This window comes from Rhinolophus sinicus, linkage group LG10 (assembly GCF_036562045.2).
Source record: "Rhinolophus sinicus isolate RSC01 linkage group LG10, ASM3656204v1, whole genome shotgun sequence".
Classification (NCBI taxonomy): Eukaryota; Metazoa; Chordata; class Mammalia; order Chiroptera; family Rhinolophidae; genus Rhinolophus; species Rhinolophus sinicus.
Window position 1 is genome coordinate 86,031,477 of NC_133759.1, and position 20,081 is coordinate 86,051,557.

Genomic DNA, 20,081 nt, shown 5'->3' on the forward strand with positions numbered 1-20,081 from the left:
CCCATGTACAGGCCCATAATCCAAGATTCAGTGACTCTCTATCATCCTAGTTGTCATCGTCTGGGGCCTACACTGGGCTAGGGATATACCTGGGTTTATTTAGCAAATAACCTACTACGCTGTATGCTTTCTCAGGGTGTGAGTTGCAAATCTCCGTAGAGTTTCTCCATACGGGTTTCTCACAAAAGAGAAACAGAGAGCACGAAAGATACACATTCTTAACAAATTGTTCCCATGGAAAAGCAGAATATGGGCCCCTATCACAACCCTTTGTTAATGCTTCAGGAATTTTATTTTTGGTGAGCAACAATGTTCTCCAAAAAGAAAAGGGAAATTTTTAAGGAAATGGGCCATTTTATTTTTCCATAGAAAAAAAAAGTTTATTGTATATCAAACCACAAGCTTTGGGAGATACAACATCCATCCTTCTCCTTCTGTTCCCAACTCCAGAACAATCAAGCACTGGTGGAAAATTGCACAACTAGATACATAGCAAAACCTGCTTACATAGGCAGAGAACATTGCAAACACCAGTTTGTCTGTTTCCAGACACTTTGGCCCAGGAAAGCGTGCTTTCTCATGGCTGAGACTGGGGCAACTCTGAGGACACAGAGGGCAGAGTCAAAAATGCGAACAAATCATTCCCACTGGCCGCGTTCAGCGCAAGCTGCCCAGCTGAGCTCTTGCACCTTTCCCAGCTGCCGTGGCCTTGACCTGAGCCAGCAGTGGTGAAAAAAGACCCGCTGCCTTCCTGGTCCTGTTCACAAACATGGCATGCCTACCACGTGCCCATCATCCATGTAGTCAGTAAAGATTTACTGAGTCCCTACAAGTATTTACTACCTGATCCTGTAAGGACAGAGTAACAGTTGCCCCCTGACCCCTCCAGGGTTAATCCCAGCTGAGCCTGGCATGGAGAAATGTTTAATAAATGTTAGTTGGATGTGTAAGTGAAGAAGCGAGTGAAACCCAGTGAATATGTGTGTGCCAATTTACATGTGTCCATAAACATAAGAGACTGAATAATGTATGAATTGATGAATAAGTGATTGAGAGAGATTTGATGAAAGAAAGAAGACATAAATGAGTATACAAATGAGAGAATTCTTATAAGAATGAGGAATTGAATAAGGAAATAAGTATGTATGTGATTTACAGGGTGGATGAGTGAGTAAATGCTCCCTATGGAGTCTCTACAAATGTCACATAATAGGGATAACGGGTGTCACCACCAAGCTCTGCTCATCTCATCATTTTGCCTTGCTTGCTCACGCCCTCCCTGCCGGCTGTGGGGATTTTGAGCTTAATCAATTCCCTCCCTTGCTAAGGGTGTGCCCATGCTTTAGTGCTTTAGCATCTGGGGCTTCTGTCCAAAGGACAAAAACACCTGCACCCCTGGGCTTGAAGCCAGGTAGCCATGCCTCTGAGACTGTGGCCTCCCATATTTGAAAAATATATGCCTTCAGCTGATGTGTCCTCAGCCCCGTCCCCTCCATGTGCTACAGGTAAACAGGACCCACTTCTAAAGCTGAGTGCCCCATAAAGTCACACTTTCCAGGTGCAAGGGATGGGTAACGTGGTTTTTGGATGAAGTTCATGGCCAAGGTCATCCTAGCCAGAATCAAAAACACCCTATCTAAGGCAAGTCCCTCCAGTTATTGTTTCCTTTATAGTGTATATTTGATTAGTCTGTTTCCTTGCTTTTTGTTTTGTGTGTAATTGTTTTAACTGCTCCCTCACTAGAATATAAGCTCCATGAGGACAGAGGCAGACACATGGAAATCTCAATAAATATTTGTTAAAAAGTTAGTGAAACAGGGCTCTGGATGGCTCAGTTGGTTAGAGCGCGAGCTCTCAACAACAAGGTTGCCAGTTCAATTCCCGCATGGGATGGTGGGCTGCGCCCCCTGCAACTAAAGATTGAAAATGGCAACTGGACTTGGAGCTGAGCTGCGCCCTCCACAACTAGATCGAAGAACAACAACTTGGAGCTGATGGGCCCTGGAGAAACACACTGTTCCCCAATATTCCCCAATAAAAAATAAAAAATAGTGAAACATAATGTGGAAAACACATCAAGTAAACCAACCACTTGAACTAGCTGCCAGGACCTGATCCCCTCTCCCAGAGATGGCCCTGACCTGACTCTGCCTCCAGCTCCCACACGTGACCTTCAGCACATCGTTTCCCCTCTTTGAAGCTCAAGGGACTAAATTAGACTGTTTTCAAGGACCCTTCTAGCTCTCACATTCAAGGGTTCTAAAGTCACAGGAAGGGACCTTCGGATTTTTCCAGATTCATATAGTGAATACGAACCTGAGTCCCCTCGCTATTGCATCAGAGACAGCCATTTTATCTGGCCTGTGCTGGGGTAAAGTGACACTGAATGTGGTGACTTCTCAGGTTTGACTAACGGCCATCTGAGTATCATATGCGACTATCCAAATGCTGTTATTCCTCTCCCTCAGGCTCTGCCAAACTTCTGCACAGTGCTCAAGCCCAGCCTGACGCCCTGCTGCTATGCCTTATGAAAGCCATCAAAGTGTGTCATAAAACCTCCATGACAAAAACGACTGGGAAATAAATCTTTTCTCAGACATCTTTGCAGGGTTCCCAGAAACTGGGCAACCTCTTCCTGACTCAGCCCAGCAAATGGGGTACAGAGAGCTAAAAAGGGCTTGTCTGAGGACCCTCCAGCCCTTACAGCCAGCACCACCTCATCCTACCTCCAAAATGCACACCGTGGGGAGCTCTGAGAGGGCCGGCTCTGATGTCAGGATGTTTAGGGTGGATTCCCAGCTCTGCTTACTTCCTGGCTGTGTGGCCTTGGGCAGATTACTATAGTATGTTTTTGCCTTGACTTTCTCATCTGTAAAACAGGAACAGTGATGATAATAGTCTTTAGCCCTTTGGTTTCTTGTGAAGATTATATGAGGTCATAAAATGCTTAGGAACGGGTGGCCCCTAGCAAGTGTTCTGTAAGTACTAACTCGTGTGGTTGTTGTGATTTCCAAAATTTGTTTTGGCTTTCCCCATCTTATCTCAGTGACGTGATAAACTCTCTAAGGGCAAGGACTATGCCTTCTTTTCAACCCCATCCTCATACAGCCCCACTAGGGCTTGGAACACTCAGAACACGTGTCAATTGGAGGGCATCAGACTTTCCCAAATAGTTACTCTCCAGATGTGAGAGGAGGTCTGCCAGTCAAAATCCACGGGCACATAGTCTTTTGAGAAAAATGACACCCATGTTTGAGGGAAACCATTGGTTGGGAAAAGAGGCTGAGTTAGGGAACATCAAAGAAAGGCAAAGAACAAAAAGTAAAACTTCCACCCAAAATACACCTCGATTGTTTGGTATAAACTTCTTGATACCAGCAGAAGAGAGAATTGGGAGGACAGAGTCCTCACGTCTGTCCCAGATGGTTTAGACAATGACCTGAAAGCAGACTCAACGAACATTTATTGAGAGCTTAGGTGTTGTTCTAAAGGCTGGGGATGCAAGTAATACATTTTTAGTTGTTCTAACAAGGGACAAAATTAGGGATCCCCTCCTTCTTAATGCAAGTTTTCCACATTTTCGTTCCTTTTTAGCACAATGAGATGAAAATATCATGATACCGGGATACAGATTGTCTGAAAGGTTTTACTTTCCCTTTAGTTCCTATCAGACGCAGTGCCCTGAAAGGTGAGAGGCATCAATTGTGCAGACGGCCTGAGGCACCAAGCTCGTGTTTGTCACTCAGTGAAGGGAGAAGACAGCAGAGGCCTTACTCCAAGGGCAATCAAACCTTTTCAGGCACCACAGGCTGGGCCCTCTGGGCAGGGATGGTGGCCTTTAGTGGCAGCCAATCAAAACTATGTAACTAGTAAGGGACAAGTGTCTCCTATTTCTGCAGAATTTTACAAGTCCAGAGAATGTGCTACCCACAGGGGGCTTAAGCACTGGCTTTGGAAATGTCACATGTCCTTTTCACTCACTGTAGATCTGTGAGCCTGTCTCTAGAAGGGACACCCAGATCTTGGTAGACTTTGCAGCCATGTCCTATCAATCCCATGAGAAGGAAATATTGTCACACAACCAACTGCGTCAAGGGTCTCAGCCTGTGTGCGGTGTTTTCCCAAGGGTCTCCTGTAATAATAATCTAGAGGAGGAAGGCAGGCTTAACCAATAAAGAGGGTCCAGGCATTGTTTCAGAGTACCATGAGGGCTCCAGATCCTATGGTTGCTAAGATGGTAAATCCTTCATTTATTGAGGGGATAATTAAACTCAAAGGGACCAAATACAGCTGCTTTGATAATGTGGTGGGATGGTGAGCACTAATCTTTTTTCTCTTTTTAAAAATGTATATTGTGGTTGCTGTGATACCCTTCAAGACATTTCAAAAATAACAAGAGACAACAAATACATAGCAACTTTCTGAAAATGCCAAGTGAACTTGACATTGTCAAATGATTTCTGGACTCACTAAATTCTTCAGAAGAGTTCTTTTTTTTCATCTACTTTCCTTTTAGTCCTACTTTAATTTGCTTCTCCAGCTATCTGCCCCAAAGTGAGACCCATAGACCAATAAAAATTGACGAGGCCTTAGAGAAAAACCTATTGAACCTTACCTAAACCAGATGAAGGAATTTAGGACGAGGTAGATTAAATACCTTGCCCAGAGTTACATGGTAGAAGAACAAAGCAGAGAGCTGTGCCCAGAAAAATCTGAATTCAGAACCCAGGTTCCTCACAATGATGCTGTATTGTCTCTTGATTGGTTTTGGTCTGCGGTTTTCTGTGTCCAACTCTCCCTGTGGGTCCACTTTCCTTAGTTCAGAAAATGACTTTCAGTCCCACTCTCTCCACCATAAAATGCTACTTTCTAAGGACATAAGGTCATGTAGTCTGTATCAGCGGTGGGTAGAGCATGGAAATTTCTAGATGTGCAGAGACTGCTCAGCTTTGGGATGCTTCCGTCTAGAAACGGAAGGGAAGGCCCACGGATAGGGAGGACAGAAGGTTTCTCACACAGCCTGCACTGTCTTGGTGAGCAGTGGCCTTGGTCACCAATTCCAGGACCTAGCTCGCTCATCAGTACCTAGTAGATGTGTAACAAGTATCTTCTATGAATAAAAGCCATGAGGACAGCAGACTTAAGAGGCACTTTGCTTGTTTAAATTTTATGGCCTCTACTGAGGCCTAGTGAGAGGAGTTAATTATAATTATGGCCAGTTACTTCTTCAAGTGGACTGTTAGGACTAGGAAGGCAAGGGTTATAATTAAGGTTTGGGTTATTTCAGAAACCACTAATAGTACTCGTGCCCTCAGACTCTGCTTTGGTGCTAAAATCCTGCCTTGAAGGCAGCAGGCCATTTGGGCTCAGGAAAGCATGATGTAGAAAATGGGACGGGGAATGACAGGGCTGGGGACGCTTGTGCCCAATCAAAGGACTCAGCTTAGGGAAGAAGATTTTTGTCTCAGTGGTTTCCTGTGAGGGTTGCATCTTCTGCTTTTTCCCAAGACACCAAAGCAGAGCACAGCTGTGGAGAGTACTAGGCCTCATCCTTTGCTGGAGGCCTCAGGATACATGAGAATAGCCCAATCTAGTGTCAGGGAAGAGACTCCTGAATACATGTCCCCCACACACATGGGGTCAGTCACCCATCACTGGGTCTTACCCAAAGGGAACTGGGCTATTGTCGCTGGCCCTTGTGTCCTAGAAAATGAATCTTTCCTTCCTAAATCCAGTCCCCTGAGAAAGTCCGATTGCCTACCTCATCTCCTCACACATCTGTCTGCCTTGTATGTCTCCCATCTCACAACAGTAACAGTGGTAACTGTTTACTGGGCACGTCATACGAGCCAGACATTGTGCCAACTGCTTTGCATGCATGTTCTGATTGAATTTTCACAAGAATCCTCTGAGACAGTTATTATAATTGCTGCCTTTTATAGATGAGGAAATTAAGGCTCGGAGGAATTAAGTGTGAGCGTCACACAGCCAGTAGATTACAGTGCCAAAACTCAAACCCAGTTCCCATGGCCCCGAAAGTCCATTCCCTTGGCCATAGCTACATAGTGTCTCAAGGAGTTGCAGAAATCCACTTAATTAGTGACTGCCCACAAGGGGTTCTTCTTGAGTAAAACAAGACTCTTGTTGTAGAAGACTCTTGAGTAAAACAAGAAACAAATGGGACTCTGGGTGCTCTGACAGTATGGGGGCCCATATCAGCTGGGGTTTTCCAAGCCTCCAAGCAGGTATTTCAAGCACCACCTTCTCTCTCCCAACAAAGGCCATCAGGCAAATAAATCAATCAGCAATTTATCTTCAGCAAACAGGGTTTATGAAAAAAAAATTTCATATCTGGTAAACAGCTCTTGGAAACCCCTCAGAATACTATCATAACTATTAAAGACATTGAATCAATAATTTAAAATTTTGCCACAAGAAAAAAAAAAAAGAAAAAACAGACACAGACAGGTTTACAGGAGAATTCTCTCACACTTTCAAGGAGGGGGCGCTTCCACTTTTTACATACTCTTCCGAAGACTGGAAGAAAGAAAACATTCCCAACTCATTCATGAGGTTAAGATATTCTTAATGTCAAAACCAGGAAAAAACAACATAAGATAGGAAAATCTGAGTTCTACTTCACTCACAAACATAGATGCAAAAACCCTCAAGTGTGTAAAGTGTATATTAGCAAAGCAAACCCAGGTTTGCTTGGAAAGACTGGTTTGACATTACAAAACTGATTGGTGTAATTTGTCACCTTAATAAAGGAGAAAAACCATGTGATCTTTTCAATGGATATAGAAAAAAATGATAAAATTGTGTATCCATTCATTATATATATTTTTAAATCTTAGCAAACTAGAAATAAAAGAGAACTTCCTTAACATGATAAATGAAATCTATGTAAAATCGACAGCGAACATCATACTTAATGATGAACTATTGACAGTGTTCCTTATAAGATTCAGAAGAGAACGGAATGCCTGTTACGTTTCTGCTCTCGTCCCACAGTGCCTGGCTAGGACAGTAAGGCAGGCAAAAGAAATAAAAGATTAGACAAACAAATGAGAAACAGAATCTCATAGACACAGACAATAGTTTAGTGGTTACCAGAGGGTAAGGGGGTTGGGGGGTGGGAGACGAGGGTAAGGGGGATCAAATATATGGTGATGGAAGGAGAACTGACTCTGGGTGGTGGACACACAATGGGATTTATAGATGATGTAATACAGAATTGTACACCTGAAATCTATGTAATTTTGCTGACAATTGTCACCCCAGTAAATTTAAAATATAAATTTTAAAAAAAAGAAATAAAAGATTAAATATTTGAAAGGAAGAAACATAGTTGTCATTAACTGCAGATGATGTTGTCTATATGATGAACTCAAAAGAATCTAGAACAACGTGTTAGGAATCAATGAGCTTAGCATGGTTGTTGGATACAAGTCAATACAAGAACTTTAATTGTATTTCTGTACTTTAAAAACAAAACAAATAGTTAGAAAAATCATTTTTTAAAAAATACCATTTATAACAGCAACTAAATTATTTAAATCCTTGGGACTAAATGCTACAAAATACATGCATGCCCTTTATGGAGAAAATTTACAAAATGTTATTAGAAGACATTAAAGAAGACCTAAAATAAATGAAGAATTATGTCATGCTCTTGAATAGCTTCAAGATGTTGAATCTCCCCCAAATGTATCTATAAGTTCAAATCCCAGTGGGTTGTTTGTTTGTTTGTTTGGAACTCAAAGGGAGACTCAAAAATTTAAATGGAAGAACAAAAAGCCAACAGCCCAGATACTTCTAAAGAAGGTAATAGAATTTGGTTGGGGTAAGGAGTAGAATCTGCCCTATCAGATACCTGATTTTATTTATAAAGCTATAACATTAAGATGGCATGGTTTTAGCATAGGGATTCCATTAAACCAACAGAACACACTGGAGAACCCAGAAATAGACACAACATGGAGACTTGATTTACAACAGCGTGGGCTTTGCAGATTAGAAAGAAAGGTTGAACTAGGGTGCTGGGTTAATTGGGTATCCATGTGGAAAAAGATGAAATTGGATCCCTTCCTTGTCAAAAGTCAATTCCAGGTGGATTAAAGACTTAAATGTGAAAGGCAAAACTATAAACCTTTTAGAAGATAATACAGAAGTACGTCTTTATGATATCGAAATTAAAAAAAAAATTTTGTGTTCAAGATTTTTTTTAAGTGTAAACCATAAGAGAATATATTGTAAATTTGACTATTAAAAATAAGAACTTCAGTTCATCAAAAGACACCACAGAGTGAAAATACAAACTACAGCTAATTCATATCCAAAATATTAGAACTTAAGAAAATAATAAATAACCCAGTAGATGGGGAAAATAGACAAAAGACATGAACAGGCATTTCATATAAGAAACAAGAATGGCCCATAAACATTTGAAAAGAAACTCAAGCTCTTTAGTACTCAGAGAAATTCATTGGAAACCAAAATGAGATATCATTTCATACCCACCATAGGCAGGTATTAGAAAGCTGGGCTACCACGTGCTGGCAAGATGGTGGAAGTGTAAATTGTTACAGCCACACTGGGAAAAAGTTTGTTGTTACCTAATAAAACTGAGCAGGCTCAGACCCTATGGGCCATCAATTCCATTCTAAGTGTACATCCTGGAAAAACTCTTGGACGCGTGCTCAGGGGACATAAACAAGAATGCCCATAGCAACCTTGTTCAGAAGCCCAATTTGAAAACCGCCCAGATGACACATAAATGATAGAATGGTCACATGGTGGTTTATGCATGCCATGAAATATGAGACAGCAGTGAAAGGTAGCCACAAATACACACAAACACTTAGTGTTGAGCACAAGATGCAAGTCACAGAAGAATATACGCAACGTGAATCCGTTCATACTGTGCTCAAAAACTAGCCAACCTAAACAGCGTATTGTTTAGGAATGTATTCCAAGGTGCTAAAAATTACACAGAAAGGCACTGGAACGATTAACACAAATCTCAGTATTGTAGCTGCCTGTGGGGGGGCGGTGTGGAGAAGGAGGGGAGATCTAATTATAGAGGACTATGCAGCGGGCCTCAAAGTACAATATTCAATTTCTCTTTCTTCAGTTGGGTGCTGTGTATACAAGTGTTAATTTTATCATTCTTCTTTAAATGATACATAAAATTATATACATTTATTTGTAGTCGTAATGTATTTATCATTCAAATTTTTAATTACAAAGGAAGGAACAGAGCAGGAGTGGGGGATGGGGCGCGTGCAGAAGTCTGGAGTGACAGAAACAGTGTGCCCTGCTCAGAGCTGGGAAAGACCCAGCCGCTGAGGGGAAAGGAAGTGGAGGAAGATGAGGCTGGAGAGGAAAGCAGGAGCCAGATCACGGAGAATATTCTAAGCTTTGATGACTACCTGGGAGACGTAAATTTAGAAGTGTTCACAACGCTCTACAGTGTTACCCCTGCTGGCTTATCAAAAGATTTTTTTTGAGGTGGACCCACAACGACCTGCTGCCAGCTCATAAACGAGTTCTTTCTCAGACAGTGTTTTACTCTGGGGGCAGATGAATAGCGCTAGGTGGCTGCTCCCTGCCCATGCAAAGCAGGGAGGGTTTGCAGGCCGGGCTGGCTCTGAGACCGGCGTAGATGGAGGAGGAAGGAGAGAGGTCTGACAGAAGGGGCTCTGACTCTCTTGGGACTTCTGCTCTGCCAGGAGCAGCAGAAGACAAACCAACAAGAAGAACTAATATTCCACTTGCCATCAGAGCTATGCAAGGGCTACCTGACGGGGACAGCGGTCATGAGAGACATCACATATCCAGGAGCATAAAAACAGAACATTGAATTTGGCTGGGTGGTGTTTTTGTCTAGGATGCGCAAACATGCCTCGTACACGTAATGTCTTTCGTCACTCTGAGATCTAGAAATAAAAGTGTTAGCCTTAGTTTCCTACAGAGAGGGCTCCCAGCCTAAGGAAGGTCCTTGTGTCTGGTGTCAATGTGACCACCCGTTGCTGGCTACCTCCAGATAGTCATGTAATCTCTCTGTCTTAGTTTCCTCATCTGTAAAAAATGGGCATAATGACCATGAGACCTGTGTATAATAAGTTATCTTTAGAATCATAGCATGTGACAGTGAAATACCTCTTGGTCATCAAGGCCAGCCTCTCCCTGGCGCAGAACACCTTGAACTTCCCCCAGCCCCACGTGCACCATGCTTATATAAGTATGGATTTAAATGATTTCCCTGGTATACGTAGTGAGTTCCACACGGGGAAGGAGCCCTCTGTGTTTTGTTTATTGCATTCACCCCAGTGCCTAGGGCCAGATAAGGTCCACGCAATGCAATGGCTGCACATGGCTCTTAAGTCTCTCAATCTATAGAGGGGAAGGAGTTTTTAACTTTATAAAGATAGATGGCCAGCCCCAGATTATCCATAGTGGTGGAACAGAAACTACCAAGTAATACCTAATTTTCTCTCTCTAAAGTGCAGCCCTTCTCCCAACCCTGAGGGGACACCCTGTAGGTTCCAGGCCCTTGTTAGCTCCTGGGAATACACCAACATGTGGGACCACAACAGGCTCCTGTGGAGTAGTTTACATTCTGCTGAGAAAGACAGTCACCCCATGGCCACCAAGGTACTGAAAGGCATGCGCCCTGGAGGAGAGAGCTGCGTGCCACAGAGGGGCCAGGAGGAGGGCAGCAAACTCACATTTTTGAAAAGCTGGGATATTTTCCTCCCAAAGAGGAGTAGGGTTGCTTGTTCCCATCCCCTCTCACATCCTTGGGTCCTGCTCTCACTCCAAGACCTTGCAGGGCTGTTGCATAAAAGGAGGTGACCTGTCTACCCCATCCTCTACAGCAGCTAATCTCTCTGCAGATCAAAATAAGTAATATTTATTGAGTACTTATAAAGTGCTAAACAATTTACAAGGATTGTGTTATTCAATCTGATAGCAACACTGTGAGAGAGATACCATTATTGCCCCACTGTACAGGTGAGGAAAGGGAGGATCCCCAGAATTCCATCACTTGCCCGAGATCACAGATCCCGGTAAATGCTAGCGCCACATGCCTGAGTACGAAGCTAAACGCCCTCTCCAGATTCCTGAGGGGGAGCCGCCTTCTCCACGCCAGTGTGACTGCCAGGGAAGGCGCAGGGGCCAGCGGAGTGTTGTAACTCTGTGCCAGGCTCCATGCCACCTTCCTCCCTAATTTAATACCTCAAGACCTGAAAACACCCAGAGGCCACACAGCTGTGGATTCTTCTGTTACTGATAAAGACTTTTTTTAAATGAGTCATTTCCTTCAAAAAGGAAGAAAAAATGTTTTAGGATGGTAGCAGAAAATACCCACTCTCTGATCCTGCTCAGGTCTCGGAACTCTGTGCCAGGAAGTACCAGTTGCTGGAGGACCTTGCATCCAGCCTCCAACCTCTTGTGGCATGGGGACCCAAGGTCACAATTGAACCCAGGGAACCAGTCACCAGGCTTTTTCACTCAGGAAGGCTGGAGCTCCATTTTCCATCCCAGTGGCAGGAATAGACTTGCCTCCTCAAAACTTGGCCATCCATAGATGGTTGTCTTTGTTTACAGGATGGGAGCATCATTTTTGTCCTGGTCTGTCGCCCTCCTTCCCTGCAAGTTTCTTCTTTCTCTGCCTTTCTCTATCTTTCTCTCTTTTCCTATCACTCCAGTTATTCATTCATTTCTGTTTTCTTCTTATTTATTGAGCCTCCTTCTTATCCACAGGTTTCCACTCTTGATTTCTGTCCTATTCTGGTGAGCCCCCTGACATGAGGGTCACTTGCTAGCTGCACACTATTAAGCCAAGCCTTCCCTGTACTCTTTCCAGACCATTCCAGAGCTTGGCCTGGGTCAAAGTAAGGCCACTTGGATGTTGCCTGCCCACTAGATAATGTATTCATACTTTACCAGCTTTTTTGAGCCATACTTAACATACAATAAAGTTCAACAATTTTAAGCGTACAGTTCAATGACATCTGGCAAATGGATAAAGGCACGTAATGAGTACCAAAATCAAGATGTAGAACATTTCCATCAGCCCAAAAAGTTTTCTTGTGCCCCTTTGCAAAATCCCCTTTCCCCACCCCTGGCTCTTGGCAATCCTTATTCTGTGTTCTGTCGATATAGTTTGGGCTGTTTTTAGGAATGTCACATAAATGGCATCATAGATTATGTAGTCTTGTGTGTCCTTTATTTAGGATGATAAGATTCATCCAGGTTGTTGTGTGTATTGCTAAGAAGAATGCCACTGTTGTTGTACTACAATTTATTTATTCATTCAGCAGTTGATTGGCACTTGGGTAGTTTCCAGTTTGGGGCTAAAATGAATAAAGCTATGAACGTTCATGTACGAGTCCTTGTATGGACATTTTTCTTAAATACTTATGAGTAGCTTGCTGAGTAGTGTGGTAAGTGTATATTTCACTTTATTTTTTAAATGGCCGCCTTGTTTTCCACTGTGGTGGCACCATTTTACGTCCCCACCAGTAGTATATAACACCTCTAGTTTCCCCACATTCTCACCAACACTCAATATGTTAGTCCTTTTAATTTTAGCCTTTCTTGTCGGTGGGAACTGGTATCTCATGGTAGTTTTAATTTGCATTTTCTTTTTATAATTGTCCAGAGGCCACACAGCTGTGGATGTAGAGAATCCTTTTATGCACTTACTGGCCACTCAGTATATCTTCTTTTGTGGTACCTTTTGCCCATTTCTTTTTGGGTTGTTTATCTTCTTCTGAATGGGTTGCAGGAGTTTTTCTGATCTTAATCTCTTTTCTTCTTCCTTCACTTCTCTATCCCTCTGGATCTCTCTCTTTCTCTCCTTGCACCTCTGTCCCAGCTTCTGACTCTCTGCCCCACTCTCACTCGTCCACTACTTGTCCTCTCCCCCTCATCCTCCTTTGCCTCCTTCTTCTTCCTTCTCTACTTGTGTTCTCCCTTCCCCTCCAGGACACCACAAAACCTGAGAATCTGGCCTCCTTTCCCATTCCATATCAGAAAGAACTCTATCACAAGCCCACTCGTTTCAGTCCTGGCCAGGTTCTGTGTTCCAAACAGGGGGAAATAACCCCCTCCCCAGATGAAGCCCTCGAGAAGTAGAAAGGCAGAGCCCGGTATAACGGAGGGGTGGCTTTGCATTCTACTATCTTCCTCCTCCCTACAGATTAGTGGTGTTTATGGATAGAAGGGTTTTTTACTCAAACATAACATTGGAAATTCATGAGTGTTAACTGAAGTTCATCCTGCTTAATCAGTGGTCCAAGAGTCTCCACAAACATAAGATTAGTTGCTCGCATAACAAGGCTCTCCCTTGGCACAGTGCCCACGCCTGGCAGGGCTCTAGTTTGCCCAGTCACAGGAAGGAGATGCCTAGCCCAAAAGCCAGCTCCTTGTCATCTCTGTTTGAGTGAACTGGTGTGACAATATTTGATTGCAAGGCTCAGAACACTTAACGCAGTGTTATAGCGCCTCAGATGTGTGACCATGGAATGCTCTTTTTTTAAAAAAGCTTCATTGAGATATAATTCACATACCATACACATCACCCATTTAAGGTAAACAATTCAGTGGTTTTTAATATATTCACAGATATATGCAACCATTACTACCACAGTTTTATATTTCATCACCTCAAAGAGAAACCCTGTACTCTTTAACTATCACCCCCATATCTACGTATGTCCCCAGCCCCTGGAAACCACAAATCTACTTTCTATTTCTATAGATTTCCCTATTCTGGACATTTCATATAAATGGAATTATGTAACGTGGTCTTTTTGCATCTGGCTTCTTTCACTTAGCACAATGCTTTCAAGGTTTATCCATGTTCCAGCATGTATCAGAAGTTCATTTCTATGGCTGAATAATAATCTGTTATATGAATGTACCACATTTTGTTTATCCATTCATCAGTCAATGGATATTTGGGTTATCGCCACCTTTTGTTATTATAAATAATGCTGCTGTAATCACTCATGTACAGATTTTTGTGTGGACCTATGTTTTCATTTCACTTGGGTATGTACTAGGAGTGGACTTACTGGGTAATTTGGTAATTCTATGTTTGACCGTTTGAGGAACTGCCAGACTTTTCCGAAGTGGCCATACCATTTTACATTCCCACCAGCACTGTATGAGGGTTTCAATTTCTCTACATTCTCACCAACACTTGTTATTATCTGACTGGAATGGTTTTCTGATCCTATAACCAGATTCTCATAATGTCACACATACATATCCAGCCACAACTACATTTACACAACCATCGACATAGACACACACAAAACTATAGTCATGCATACCTACACACACCTCTAGAGTTCACATACATGCACACAGAATTCCAGATAGATATTTACAGTCACATATACAACCATGCATACACATATAATCACACACAGCATATGTGCATATCATAAACCCACATGCATGAATATACAATAGACCAATGTCATCACACATCTACATACAATTGTCACGGGTTCTGGCACAGAGAGACACATGCACTCAGCAATGCATTCACACCTGCCCCAACACAGACACACAAACAATAATTGTACCCACAAAAGCATAGTCCTAAAAAGGCACACATATATAGTTACCATGACTTATGGGGAGGTAACTGAAGATAGATTGAATATGCATTTACTCTGGTTAACACAGAGATGTTTAGTGTACTGGGTAGGAAAACCTTTTTTTCACTCATTCTTTAAGCTACAATAGCATATTGAGCGTATAAAAAAGACAAGGATGAGCCAGACATAACCCCTTCCCTCATGAAACTTAAAGACTCTAGTGAGGGGATGGTCCGTAAACAAGGGAAACAATCACAGTCTGATACATGTCAATAAGGAAATAAGCAAGGTAGTATGTTAGATAATAGGCCCGGTGCCAGGATAGTAGACAGTTTCCAGGAGGTTTTAGCATTGTTGTTCCCTCTTTCATCCTGGAAAATTGAAAAGGATTCAGATTCACTTTCCATAAATCACTGAATAAGCTGGTGTGGGGGGGGGGGAATGATCAAGACCTAGACCACCTGGTTTTATGTTTTGTCTCATATTAGTTGGATGACCTTTCTTTCCCTCAGTTTCTCATCCAGAAATGGGGATAGTAATAATACCTTTAATAAGGATTAAATTAGCTTGTAAAGCCCTTAAAAATGCCTGACAAGTGTTAAGTTCTCAGTCAATATTAGCCACTGCATCATATTCCAAGAGGAGGTTTTCACAGAGGGAGGTGAGCGTACTGGGAGATGGGTGGGGGGGGGCCGGGGGCACAGGTCAAGGAGTTTGGAAGTGCCCTGCCGACTGTAAACCCGACGGGCCTTCATCCTCTGCCGTATCAGAGCCGTCTTTTGGAATGTGGCCTTGGCGTGCCACCCTAATAAACCAACCTGTCCCCGCCCTGCTTTGCCCACAGCCACTAACCACAGAGACGACACACGATGGGTGGCACTGGGCATGGCTCTGTTTTCAGTGGCATCAGGCCTTCTGGAGCAGCTCTGCTGTGGGCCTAGCTTGTGGCATTCACTGGTTCTGCTTGGCTGTCTTTTGTGTCTGTATAGGTCAGCGTTTATCATCCCACACCTGCCTCCCCAGGACATTCCACGGCCATCGTCAGCCTGGCCGGCTCCCAGCAACATCACTCAGCCAATATGTGAGTAAAACACTCAGCCCCCCAACCCCGGCCACCCGGTCCTGGCACAGAGGGGTCACTGTTGCCATCCGTCTGCCATCGAGCATCACCCTTCCCAAACCATCCCCCCAGAGAGACAACAGCTTCCCTTCCGTTACAACCACCAACGGAAATACTGGTGAAAAACACAAATTAGCAAACCACATCATCCTAGCTCATTATTTTACAAAAGTAGAAAGAGCCTGGAAGATTAGATATGAAAACATTGCTGGGAGATTGGGTAGTGAGCAATTTCTATTGTCTTCCTTTAGATTCAAACTGTTGGGTTATAAATAGATGTTGCTTTAGTAATCAGTGAGAAATAAATGTAACATTTTAGAGGAGGGAGAAAACCTGCAGAGGAGAACATTCCCGACCAACCCCTTTGCTGAAACCTTTCGATGTCTCACAGTCCTTGGAATCTAGAAGGACGTCCTGATGTCTCACCCGAGGGTCATGTACTGGTAACCCCTGCGTCTGGCACACCAAAGTGGGTTCTGTTTTTTTAATGCCTTTAGTCAGCCAGGCACTCTCCCTTTCACAGTCTCACTATTCACGAGTGTCTTCATCCCTGACTCACAGGTGGATTTGATATTCCTGACCCCTCTGCGGACTTCAAAGTACTGCTCCAAACTGAACACATTTGTGCCACATGAAGCCCGTCTCCCTCCATCCCACTAAGCAGCCAGCATTCCGCTGTGTGCCAGAGAACTAAAATTGAACCTGCCTCCCTCCTCCCAGTGTCCTCTTGCCTGCCTATATTAAGCCAGCTCTTCAGGCCATTCCTGGGAGTCAAACAGGTCTCTCCTCTCAGGAGAGGGTGTGGATCAGAGAGGCTTCCAGCTGGCCTCCTATTTCCCCGAACCTTGCTGGCTGCGTCCGTTTTCTTGGGTAATACTCTAAGCTGTGGGAGAATTCACCCTCGGTAGAGCATCACGTCCGGGGTTGAGGCCTGGCTCTGCCACTGATTCCTGGTCACCAACTCCTTTCTCTATTGTAGGCCAGTTTCTTTATTGTCCAAACGCTGATGGGGCCTAAATTAGTGATTTTCAGCTGTGTGAGAGTCTGTGTAGGAGGGGGAGATGGAGAGGGCAGAGATCTGGGCCCCTCCACTACTATTTCAACCAGGTTCTGCCTCTTTGGGCTGCCACACATACTGAGGTTTTGGTTTTCAGAGGCTGTTATTGCTAACCACTGGGCTGAGGCTTCCGTCTCCCTTCCGCCTCCGCTGCTTCCCTGCCCTCCCCTAGGTGTGTACACCGTCTCCCTTCACCAGTCCCTGTGTCTCTCCAGGTTCGTGGCCCTGCACACCTACTCAGCACATGGACCCGATGAGCTGGACCTACAAAAGGGAGAAAGCATCAGGGTCCTGGGAAAGTACCAGGACGGCTGGCTCAGGGGCATCTCCTTGGTCACCGGGCGAGTCGGCATCTTCCCCAACAACTACGTCATCCCTGTTTTCAGGTGCGTCAGCTCGAACCTCAGGCAAGGGGTGTCCGGGCTTCTAGGCCAGGGGCCAGCTGTGGGTTGAACTGCTGAAGGATTCGATGCTCTTTCAGAGTGTGGGTCAAAAACAGCTTTTGCCCTAGGACTCTCCTAACATTTTAATTTAAAAACTATATATATAGCAAAAAATAGTTATCTTTTGTATGGCTCTTCACAGTTTACAAGCACTTTCACATTTTTAACAATGTATTGGCTACGTCCAAGAATCCTATAAGGTTGATATTTACAGATGAGAAAACGGATGTACAGAGTTAGGCAACCTGCCGAAAAACTAGATTTCAGGTTTTGTGCACAAACCCCAAAAATCCCACTTCACATCCTCCACCTCGACGCTCCATCTAGTGGCAGAAAAGGGAAATGTGACGGTCAGACGACCTCCCAGAGCATCTCAGGAAACGTCCCAGGATGCTGGGCCATTCATTAGCAGAGTTTCCATGAACTTAGACCACGGCTTGTCCATCCACACCCCAGGTCAAATGCTAGTTACCCCGTGGTTCTTCTTTCCCAGCCTTTCATTCGGTGGCATACCTATGAATTTCACTGGGCCACAGTTGTGTCTAGCCACCTCATACCACAGTCACAGTGCACACAAACCCCAAAACTATCCACAAATTCCTCCTACCTTCACCCCCACCAGCCCAGGCAAAGCCTGTCACAGGCAGTGAGGCCATCACCACACATCAAAAGCTGTCTTTATGACATACTAGAGGAAAGTGATAATGCCATTGTACGCTATGGGGGTCACTCCTAAAGTCATATGACCAGTTTGGGGGACCTTCGTGTAGGTGGGCACTGAGTCTGGAGGAGACCAGCAAGGATGGTGAGGAGACAGAAAACCACATCACAGGAGGAACTGATAAACTAAGGTTGTTCAAGCTGTAGAAAGAAGGGTCAAAGGGACCATAATAGACTATGTAGACCAGGAAGTAGATTTGTTCCATGAGGGGGCAGTGAACCAGTGGCTACAACTTAGAAGGATTTGGTTCAATAAAAAGCTGCATTTTCTAACCCATAGATATCCCCATCAGGCTAGCTGGTGAGGTGGTGGACCCCCTTTCTAGCAAGAATACAGGCAAAGTCTGGGTTCCCATAGATCCAAGCCTACATAAAAAGATTTCTTCACATGGCAGAAAGTTGGAGTAGAAGATCATAGTTATTCCCGTCAATGGAAGGTTCTCGGGATTTGTTAGAAAGTTGCAAAATATCCAAAAGAAAACTAAGGGTATCTATCACTGATCCATTAATTCATTTATTTCACAAATACTTATTGAGCACTGACACATGTCAGGCACCTTTCTAGATACTGGAGAAATACCAGTGAACAAAAGACACAAAATTCCTGCCCACAGGAGCTTACCTTCTACTGGAACACACAAAAACCAAGATATATAAGTAATACACATGACATGTTAATGATAAGAGCCAAGAAGAAAACCAAATCAGGAAAGGGGGATAAAATTCGTGTGGGGGTGATTAAAGTTGTAATAGTTTGGTCAGCGATGGCCTTTCTGAGAAGTGAGGAGGAATTAAGGAATTGAGGAGCGAGCCATGTGAAGCTCTGAAGAAAGTGTATTCCAGGTCAAAGCAACAGCACATTCTGGAACAAAGGCCCTGGGGTCGGAGAGTCCCTGACATGAGGCCAACAGGACCGGATTAAAGCAACTAAGGGGGACGTTCATAGCAGATGAGGTCAGAGTGGTCACAGGAAGTCAGATCATCTAGAATTTCCTAGGTCATAATGAGGAATTTGGCTTTAACCCTATTGCAGCGTTTTGAGCAGAAGAGGGTTTGAACCAGAATCCTTCTAGTTGCTGATTTAGAATAAACTGTAGAGAGGGAAAAGTAGAAGAAAGATGAGTCAAGAGGATATTGTAATAATCCAGAGGAGAGATTTTCATCTGTGTGAAAGTCTATGGAGGTGAATTGAACAAGGGCGTTAGCCTGGTTCATAGAGTCTGACCAATGAGAGTCTGGCTATGTTCTGAAGGGAGAGACAGCAGGATTTTATGACAGATCAAATATTGGGTGGGAAAGAATAGAGGATTCAAGATGAGTCCAAGTTTTGCCCTGAGTCACTGGAAGATGGAGTTGCCTTTTACTGAGATGGAGGTGAAAACCAAAAGAACAGGTTCTTTGGTGAGGGCAATGGGAGGCTGCAAAAGCTTGGTTTGCAGCAGATTAAGTCTCAGGTGCCTATTAGTAATCCTAGTAAAGATGTTGGTCAGCGGTTAGGTATACAAATCTAGCATTTAAGAAAGACATCCAGGCTTAAGATGGCATTTAAGTCCCTAACAATAGATGGAATCATCCTGGTAGGATCAGGTGTATTGGCGAGAATGACAGTAAGCCAGGAGCTCAAATCTTCCAGGAATGAGAGACCTGGGGGAAATGATGACTGCGGCCAGTTGGTAGAGTCTTAATAACATGGGCCAAAGCGGGAAGTATGGAGGAAGCTGGGAGAATGACCTAGAAGTCAAAATGAAGAGCAAGGGGGATGCCTACCCTAATTCTCCAGGGCCATGCTAGGGCATTTGCTTATGCATCAGACCTCAGCCCAAAGTCCTGGTTATGCTATGAAAGAATCATTAGATTAAGAGTGACCAGATAGTTTGTCATCCAGACTAGGACACTTCTGAGCTAAGGGAGGGACACTCTTACAACAAGTGTAAGTGGAGACTCGCCTGGGAAAGTCAGGACATGCCATCACCCTAACTGGGACATATGTAGAACTCCATTCCATTGTATTTCCAGGCTCCAGCTTCCCTTTACCTCCTTCTTGAATTTTCTCCTCTTTTCCTGGGCATGTCATGAGCATCTAGACTCACCTGCTCACATATGGCTGCATGTCAGGC

The 20,081-nt window shown here is 43.9% G+C and overlaps 1 protein-coding gene and 1 long non-coding RNA gene across 2 annotated transcripts in view; one reads left to right on the plus strand and one right to left on the minus strand.

Annotated features, from left to right (window-relative positions):
• Nucleotides 1-20,081, plus strand: part of SH3RF2 (SH3 domain containing ring finger 2) — a 112,944-nt gene that overhangs the window by 66,257 nt on the left and 26,606 nt on the right. The window contains exons 6-7 of the mRNA XM_019739097.2: nucleotides 15,614-15,705; nucleotides 17,017-17,187. Of these exons, the coding sequence (XP_019594656.2) occupies nucleotides 15,614-15,705; nucleotides 17,017-17,187 (263 nt within the window). The remainder of the gene's footprint in view (nucleotides 1-15,613; nucleotides 15,706-17,016; nucleotides 17,188-20,081) is intronic.
• The window catches only part of LOC141567287 (uncharacterized), a 49,604-nt gene that overhangs the window by 7,094 nt on the left and 22,429 nt on the right, over nucleotides 1-20,081 (minus strand). The gene's annotated exons all lie outside the window — the stretch shown is intronic.